General features: G+C 34.1%; 1 protein-coding gene across 1 annotated transcript; it reads left to right on the top strand.

Annotated features, from left to right (window-relative positions):
• The first annotated feature begins 969 nt into the window (after positions 1 to 969).
• On the top strand, positions 970 to 3,491 carry LOC127083392 (uncharacterized). Its single transcript, XM_051023705.1, has 3 exons — positions 970 to 1,455; positions 2,703 to 2,861; positions 3,017 to 3,491. Exons 1-3 carry the CDS (start codon positions 1,174 to 1,176, stop codon positions 3,371 to 3,373), a joined length of 798 nt encoding a protein of 265 aa, XP_050879662.1. The 5' UTR covers positions 970 to 1,173; the 3' UTR covers positions 3,374 to 3,491.
• Positions 3,492 to 8,929: the final 5,438 nt, after the last annotated feature.

Raw genomic sequence — 8,929 nt, 5'->3', positions numbered from 1 at the left:
GTCCTCACTAGAATCAAGCCATGTCTAATCTATGTAAGTTTTCTATTGCATAGCCTATATTTATTTATGTTACTAGAACTACACAAAATTTCTTTCTCCAAGCATGGACGGGTACTCCGTAGATGTGGCACCATATATATCTAGATGCCACCATGTCTCTTGTTTCCCATTCTCTATCAATCGTTTATTAATTAATTAGTTTGAATGTTTTACTAATCTTCAGACGTCTTTATTCTTGTCAATTTTTAGGAACACCTTATCTCGTCCCAAAGGAATTTATTTTAGTGTGAAGATACATTTCTCTATTAATCTTTGATGTAAAAATGACACGTCTTCTATGTTTCACACACACCCCACAAATCCTTTCTTCGCCCTTAACATTTTTTCTTCACTTGATATGTCTTTGCACTTCTTCCTTCTTATGATCTTTTTGTCTCCACTCGATTGTTTCTTCTTTGTTCTTGTATCTTGTATTATCTTTGATTGCGTTAACATAAGATTTTCATTCCCTTATCTTGCTTTGAAACTTACTTGAAATTGTTTGCTCTTATATACTGATTCACCAAAGATTTGAGCTCTGACTTTGTTTTAATGTTGACTATATTACTGACTAAATGCATCTGATTTCTATATGTTCTTGCCAAACTAACCATGCTTGGTCTATTATTTCAACGAATCCAAAAAAAAAAATCATATTCTTTCTTTTTTCGCAATATACACGTCTAACCCTTCTCCCAATTTAGCAAAAGCCCTCTTCATCCTTCATAACGCGATCTAATTCTTTTGGTCTCTTTCCAACTCTAGCTATTTTTATGATAATTAACGTCTCCTATTTAGTATTTTAAGTTATATTTACCAAAGGAATTTCACAAATTAACAAATTTTTGTCGATGGATGACGGACCAACCCTAAAGTGCAGAAAAATATACCTTTTTTTTCATGAAATACTTATGATCACTCTTTGATTAAATGAAAGTAATCTCATATTTTATTTTAGTGTATCTATGAATCTCATCTCAACCGTTGATTCAAAGAAAGAAAATCAATCTAAACCCTATACGTTCCACAAGACATATAAACCCACTCATCTTCCTCATTTCATTTCACTCAAAACATTTCCCTCACTTTTCTTTCAGAACAGTTACAGAACCTAAAGAGAACAAAGAAAACGCCATGGCAGAAAGGGTTGAAGGAGAAGGAAGCAACAATGGTGAACGAAACAACAGTAGCTACCATCTGCAACCCTTAGAAATTGACAACGAAGATATACTCTTCTGTGTCGACATTGATCCTCAATCTATGGTTGAGATGAAAGGTGTCACTGGACTCAATGGAAGACCGCTCACTCGTTTAGACGCCATTAAACAAGCCATCGTTCTCTTCGTCAATGCCAAACTCACCATCAATCCTCAACACCGCTTCGCTTTCGCTACTCTCTCCAATTCCGCTTCATGGGTAATTCATCATTCTTCTCTATTCCTTTTACCTAACCCTAATTTTATAATTCAATCATTGGGTGGTAGTATCATGCTCAATTACATTTTCTTGTAGTTCTTTTTATTGATGTTTTGTTAGTATCTGCATTAGCTACTACTGTATTATTCTTGAAATTTTTGCGGATCTGTGTATTTACATTTACTGCATAAGTATACTCTTTAAGATTGAACTGCAATGGAAGCATAATATATGATATTAGGATTCTTTCTTTTAACAAGAAAGAATCCCGGGAATTGTAGTATAAAATCTGAAATTTTGAATTTTGATGAAAATACTTGAAGGAAATATAAGCGAAATTGTCTGTTGCAGTTTTTAATGATGGTCAGAAGGATGATTTTAATTCACACTAGACTACTGCGTCAACAATATTGCGGCCGCGATTGCTGTTGCGGACTTCAATTTAAAACCATGCTTTCGACAACTATAGTCACTTTTTGAAGGATTTCACATTCCTCCTTTTCTTCACTTTATTTTCAATTGAGCAGGGCTTGCATTGAACTAGTTAAGAGAGATTCCATTACGACGTTAACGATACAAATCTTCCACTTTTTTACCATTCTGACTCCTGTTGTATTGGTCATTGTTTTCTCTTTCCTCAAATCATTTCTTCAAAATATTCATTTTCAAGATTTCTTTTGTAATTATTCATTTGATATGGAAATGGTGAATGCGATCTCCATTGTCGTCAATAGCATAGATAACCCTGTTTTACTCTTGTCCTTGGAGCAGTCATGAATTTCTTTTGTAATTCAAGATTTCTCTCCTTTAACATAGGAAGGATGTCTTTCCTTTATTCTGGGAAAATGATAAAATCTGTTTTAGGTGATTTCAACAAGTGCGGAGTAGTTTTGCAGAGCCAACAATGATGAGTGTAGGCTAGATGCAGGACAAACCAATGGTTAGACGTCGGGACAAAGCACAATTACAAGTGTTTTGGATTAAATGATCTGTACTTATTTGTGATTTATTGATTGAGCAATATGTCATTGTTGACCCATGTGACCATTTTTATCTAATGGAAATATGTTTTGTTGTTTATCATCTTCATCTTTCCTATTCATATTTTGAGAACATTTTCTTGTACATTCAAATTTGACATGCTATCTAGAATTGGACATTAGCACAGAGGGAATCTTTCAAACACTGTATTTGAGGGAGGGTGCTCAAAGCGAGTACTGAACTTTTTTGTATAATAATTATTACAGCTGAGGAAAGAATTTAGCAGCGAAGTTGAGTCAACAATTGCAGCAATGCAAGAGCTTTCGGTTACTACATCTAGCAGTCAACCGGACCTTACTACTTTGTTCCAACTTGCTGCTCATGAAGCTGAAAAGTCCGGTACGCAGGGTCGCATTTTAAGAGTGGTGAGTAGTGGCTGCCATCAGTGGGTTGTCAAATCACTTCATGTATCTTGGATTGTGTAAATCTATCATCATGAGCTTGGTTTGAAGTTTTCAAAACTTATTTGTTACGTGACATACTCACGAATTGTAATATGTTGTTTGCTTTTCCTTTCTAGATTCTATTCTACTGCAGATCAACAGGGCTCCCACAACATCAGTGGCCTGTGAACCAGAGGCTCTTCACTTTGGATATCATGTACCTTCATGACAAACCTGGACCTGACAATTGCCCCCAAGAGGTCTATGATACACTGGTAGACACTCTTGAACATGTTACAGACTACGAGGGCTATATCTTTGAGAGTGGACAAGCGTCAGCAAGGGTTCTTTTTCGTCGTGTGTTGGTTCTATTGTCGCATCCTCAGCAGCGCTGTATCCAAGAGTACATCAACATACCTAAATCACTTGCAAATAAGGCTCCTCTGGTGCAGCCAATGGCTACTGAAGATAATTCTCGAGTATCTACCCAGTGAGAATGGCATTGTCGTTTTAGTTCTCGTGGTATCTGATACTAGGCCCTGGTAATTTTCTGTAAACAATTTGTATCTTTAACTTATATATGAGAAAATGTGTATATGTTTCAGGAGTTCAGTCATTCATATACCACATTATCAATTGTGGAATAAATAGGGAAATTTCTCTTATCATAAAATGTTATACTTTTTTGTTACTTGAAGGGGTGAAACTGCTAATATTCAAAGAATGCACCAAAGGAATATCTTTTTATTTTAAAAGATAACATAAAATCTAGCATCTTATCTACATGTGATTCCATTGAGGCCGTAAAGGGAAGGGAGAGACCTAAATCCATTGAAGTCGTCTTAATATTGTGTTTGGAGGAGGAAAATAATTTTTTTTTTAAATTTAAAATGATTTGATCAATATGTTTGGATAAAAAATATGAAAAATTGTTAAAATGATGTAAATTTACAAAGTATTTTATTTAAATTTTTAAGAAATTTCAAATGAAACTAAATAATAAAAAATTTAAAAATTCGCATTTATTCTATATAATGAAAATGTTAAATTATTTATTATTAATTTTTTAAATTTTGCAAGATGATCTTATATTTTATGAAAATTTTAAATTTATCCTTATAATTTTTTTAAAATTGCAACTAAATCCATAATGATTTTAAAATTTTACAAATTAATCTCTTCATATTTTTAAAAATTGAAAATTAATCTTTATTTTTCAAGTTTTATGAAAATTACTTCAAATATTTAACAATTAATTATTTTAATAATCCATCTGAATAAAATAATTTTAAAAAAACCATTTAAATTATTTAACATTTTGAATTCTTTATAAATTTTCAATCACCTGTAAAAAAAGAAAAAGGAGCAATGTCATCGTCTTACAATTCAAAGTATAATCGATAAAGCAAGGCAATCTCACAATTCAAAGTATAATTGGTAGGCATGATGAATTTATTTAGACTTGAAAATAAGTAATTTATTAGTCGAGATCGGTGGTGTTTTCTCAAGCAATAATAGATTATACACGTAGAAATATTGTTGGAGACCACACATGAATATCAACAAAATCTCAACAAGTCAAAATCAACTCCTTTTCTTCTTCTTTCAATCCAACTCCTTTTCTTTAAACTACTTCTTTAATTGTTGGTCTAGAAGCTTCCAAGTTAACTCTTCCACCGCCATATTATTAGGTTTCAAAATGGATTAGGGATTTTGATGGATGTAAACCGTGGGGTTTCTATTAATGTTGTATTGTTCTTGCTTATGGTAACTACTTTGCAGTTAATGCGGTTTCAAGTTTTAAAGTTTGGGATTTCAAGGTAGATGTCGGCGGTTTGAAACCGATGAAGTGTGATTTGATTATGTGTTTGACATATTTAATTGGGACTATATTTTTATCTTGTAAAATTTCTACAAATAACTTGCACAATCACACGTGAATGTGAACTCAATGTAGTGTGACAAAAAGATTTTAACACACGTGCATGTGAATTCAATGTAGTGTGACAAAAAGATTTTAAGATTTTAAGTGAAGTTAAGTTGTAATAAATGATAAGGTAAAAATGCATTAAATAACTCTTAAATAAAATAAAGAGAAAAGTACAATGTTTTGTTTAAGAAGACAAAAAGATTAAAAGAGGGTCAACACAAATGCATATATGTTTCTCGACTGTTTCGCTTTATGACTTGGTACTCCAGTGATATGGAGAGTATGTGGAATTTTGCGATATTTGATCCAATGTATGAGTCTGCTATTTATTCTATTTACAAGATAACCGTCAACAACGGTTATGATCACAGGGGCTTGTTGCGTTTGCTCCACGTTCTGTTCTTTAGATTTTCAATAGTATGCTTATGTGTCCACCAAGATGTTATCTTCTTATAATCCACGTTGAGTGGTAAATGTTTTTCCACTTCTTACACATTTCCACGTCCTCTTGACAATAACCGCTCCAACGTGTTATCGACGATGTATGTCAAAGCTTCTAGACTTATGAACCTATAAAGCCTTTTATACTTACAACCATTTGTTTTTGTCAAATATCGCAAATCACTATAACAATATAATCCTATGACAAAAAATATAAACATTCAAAATTTAATATGTTAAATATATTTTTAAAATTATAAGACCCTCGTAATTTTAAAATATTGTAATAAGAAGCATAATATTTTACTAGTATCGTGAAGAAAATCGAACTAATTATACAAATTATAAAATTTTATAAAAATTACATGCTAGATTAAGCCAAATGTGATTATTTAAAAATCTTTTAAACCTAACAATTTAATTTATAATTCATTTAATTTTAAAAATTTATTAAGAATAATATTAATTTTGCTAAAATTTTAATATTATAATAGAATAAAATTAAATAATTTATCTTTTTATATAAAAATAATAATAGTTCAAACCACTCATAAAAATGTGATATATTTTATCACAAAAATTTAATAATAAATGAAATGAGCATATAATAAATATTTAAATATTAAACTATAAAATATTAATGTATCTAAAATTTGTGTTTAAATAAATAATTAAAAAGGTTATTAAGAGATAGGATAATTAACTTTAGAATATGGGGAGGTTGTTTTATAAATTATTACGAGAGAATTGGTGTTAAGAAGTGGATGGAAAAAATGATGTTGTTGTAATAGTGGATAATTACACCATTAACTCTTCAGCAAATGGAATGATGCTGTTGGAAAAATGCTCCTTTAATTATGAAAATATTATATATTTTCGACAAGATAAATAGTAAATATCATTGGCCAAGTGGGAAGGACGGTGTATCCTTTTCCATAGTGCAGGGGTTTGATTCTACTATGATGTTTGATTCTACTATGATGTAATATACTGTTTTTTTTTATAGTTTTGGCAGTTTTTTTGAAAACAAACTAAAATAATGTAACACATGCTTCATCCAAGAATCAAACACACGACATGCTTGCAAAATCAAGTTAGGTTATCGTTTGGACGATGTTGTAAGATTGTGTTTATTCCCAACAAGTAATATATATAAAAAAATATTTTATCATATCATTAAGTCCACCATCTAAATTTTTGAGGTCCCATTTTTTTAGACTATGAGGTATGGGTCTGGTTGCCCTGGCCTAAGACCGACTTTGTTTATACCATGTTGTTTGATCGATCAGTCCCTTTGGTGGAATGAGGGTTCTTGTCGACTGTCCCTCTTAAGATTTTGAACATGTTTCTGTCGATTCTTTTTTCGAGAATTTGGAAGGGTTTCCCATAAATATGAGCTTTTAGGGGGTTTATCCTTGAGAGTCTTCCAAACCATTTCTTGTTGTGTCGATAGCTCGATCGAACATTCTTTGTTAGCTTGTCGACGACTCCTCACTAATGTTTCTATTAAAGACATTTCATTAATGTTTGTTCAATAAATATCTTTTCATTGACATTCTTGGTTGACTTTCCAATAGCTGAAAATCTCAGTGTAACAGATGCCCCCCCAAAATGTCGTTGTCGACCTACATCTGAAAGGAAAAAAAGTGGCATTGTTTGTAACTACTTCATCAATGTTCACATTTTGCGCCACGTCACTTCAATCATGCTTGTTGTCAGTCATTATGACTAACTTTCTTTCCACATGTTACGTCTTTGAAATGTGTAACGACAACACATCATTGTCCCGGTTTCAAAGGTCATTAACTAGACACTAAACCAAGAGTTGAGGCTTTGCTTTGATTTAATCATCGTTTTTCCCTTGTTTCGGGGCTGCTTATTGTCTCTAAACATGCCATCTGTCTATATTTCTGGGGAAAACTCTCGTCACCCTTCTATTTAAACCCTTTTTCTTTCTACCACTTCTTTTTCCTACGGCGACCTCAACAATCTTAGGTGAACGCTATTTTTCAATTTTTCTCCTGCCATTTTTTGCTATTCTTTTTCTTTCACGATTAATGGCGCGTAACTTCTTTAGTTCGCATCGTTCATCTTTTGCGGTTCAGATTGATGAACCAATCTTGGTTGACGGTCGATCCTACGTTTCAGAGCCTCCTCAAGCGGAAAACTGTTGGGTTGTGGTTTTCTAATGCTTTGATTCCTTATTACATTTCAAGTGGTACATTTGCATTAATGGGTTCTCTCCCTGGGTTCGTCAAGAAATCCAAGTCCCCAAACAGGTTTTTCCCTAGCTACCATGGGTGGGAACCCGTAGTCTCCAGTGATCAACCTTTTAATTTTCATTTCTTGGAAAATCATGTGTATTTCCCTCCTTCACTTGAGGCGCATGGCTCAAAATATATAAACAGGTTTAAATAGGGTGGAAAATAAGAAAAATGCCTTGTGAAAATACTTATTTTTTTACCTTGTTCAGCTTTTGCGAGTTCACTTCAAATACAACTCGGCCATGTTACTTGCGGCCTGTACCTGCTTCTAGGAGTCGACTACTAATAATTTTCACCTCCCTTGTGGGATGTTAACTCCCACACTCTTTGATTTTGCTGCCACTGCTGGCCTTCGACCTACTAGGGAAACTTATGCGCCCTCCTGGCCTACACGGGCCAATCCTGCTTTTGATTTTTCTGACGATCATTTTGACGTTTTTATTCAGACTCATCGCGGTTTGACCTAATATGTCGACGCTCGTGAGCATATAATATTTTTAACCTACTCGTTAAACCGTTATGTCTTCTGCCCCTCTAGTGACCAAATTCTGAAGATGTTCATACCTCTAGCTACTCAACTTCATGAACAACACAAATTTTATCTTAGCAAGCTGGTTTCGTCTGGTCTCTACAAGTCGATGGGAATATCTTCCCGACGGATCCTCGATCGCCCCTATTTTAACAGTCTTCAAATATGAGGCCCTGTTTGGTTACTACAGTTATGGATTAACGCCACTTTCGTGCCTAACTTGGGTTCCGAAAATCTTCCTAGTACGCCAATAGGCACTGAAGGTGTTTGGCTTGCCAGCATTATAAAGAAGAATTGCGATCCAAAATGCTACAGAATTTAAAAATTTCTCCTTTAGTGATCCTTACGAATGAGCATGATCAGTGATAGAATCGTTACCTTTTGTGGTGATTGAAACCTTTGATGCAGATCTACGAGCGATCATGAACGTTGAATGGTGACAACGCCTCTACTCAGTCCACACGAACGGATTCCTTCAATCTCAGTGCTAGCTGTTACGAATGAAGGCTTTGAGAGAGAGGAGAGAGAGAGAGAGAGAGAGAGAGAGAGAGAGAGAGAGAGAAGAGAGGAGAGAGAGAGAGAGAGAGAGAGAAGAACGCCTCTACTCAGTCCACACGAACGGATTCCTTCAATCTCAGTGCTAGCTGTTACGAATGAAGGCTTTGAGAGAGAGAGAGAGAGAGAGAGAGAGAGAGAGAGAGAGACAACGCCTCTACTCAGTCCACACGAACGGATTCCTTCAATCTCAGTGCTAGCTGTTACGAATGAAGGCTTTGAGAGAGAGAGAGAGAGAGAGAGAGAGAGCAGAGAGAGAGAGAGAGAGGAGAGAAGAGGAGAAGAGAGAGAGAGAGAGAGAAACGAAATTACAACTGCACCAATGCTTCTG

The sequence above is a fragment of the Lathyrus oleraceus genome, chromosome 5, assembly GCF_024323335.1.
Source record: "Lathyrus oleraceus cultivar Zhongwan6 chromosome 5, CAAS_Psat_ZW6_1.0, whole genome shotgun sequence".
In the NCBI taxonomy this organism is placed as follows: Eukaryota; Viridiplantae; Streptophyta; class Magnoliopsida; order Fabales; family Fabaceae; genus Lathyrus; species Lathyrus oleraceus.
The sequence above is the reverse complement of the archived record's forward strand: the minus strand, read 5'-3'. Positions and strand labels throughout refer to the sequence as shown.

What these genes read in the sequence shown, in the direction of transcription:
- LOC127083392 (XM_051023705.1), top strand. Translation starts at nt 1,174, where the DNA reads ATGGCAGAAAGGGTTGAAGGAGAAGGAAGCAACAATGGTGAACGAAAC. An exon ending in TCTCCAATTCCGCTTCATGG is followed by an intron (nt 1,456 to 2,702) that starts GTAATTCATCAT and finishes TAATTATTACAG; the next exon opens with CTGAGGAAAGAATTTAGCAG. An exon ending in AGGGTCGCATTTTAAGAGTG is followed by an intron (nt 2,862 to 3,016) that starts GTGAGTAGTGGC and finishes TTTCCTTTCTAG; the next exon opens with ATTCTATTCTACTGCAGATC.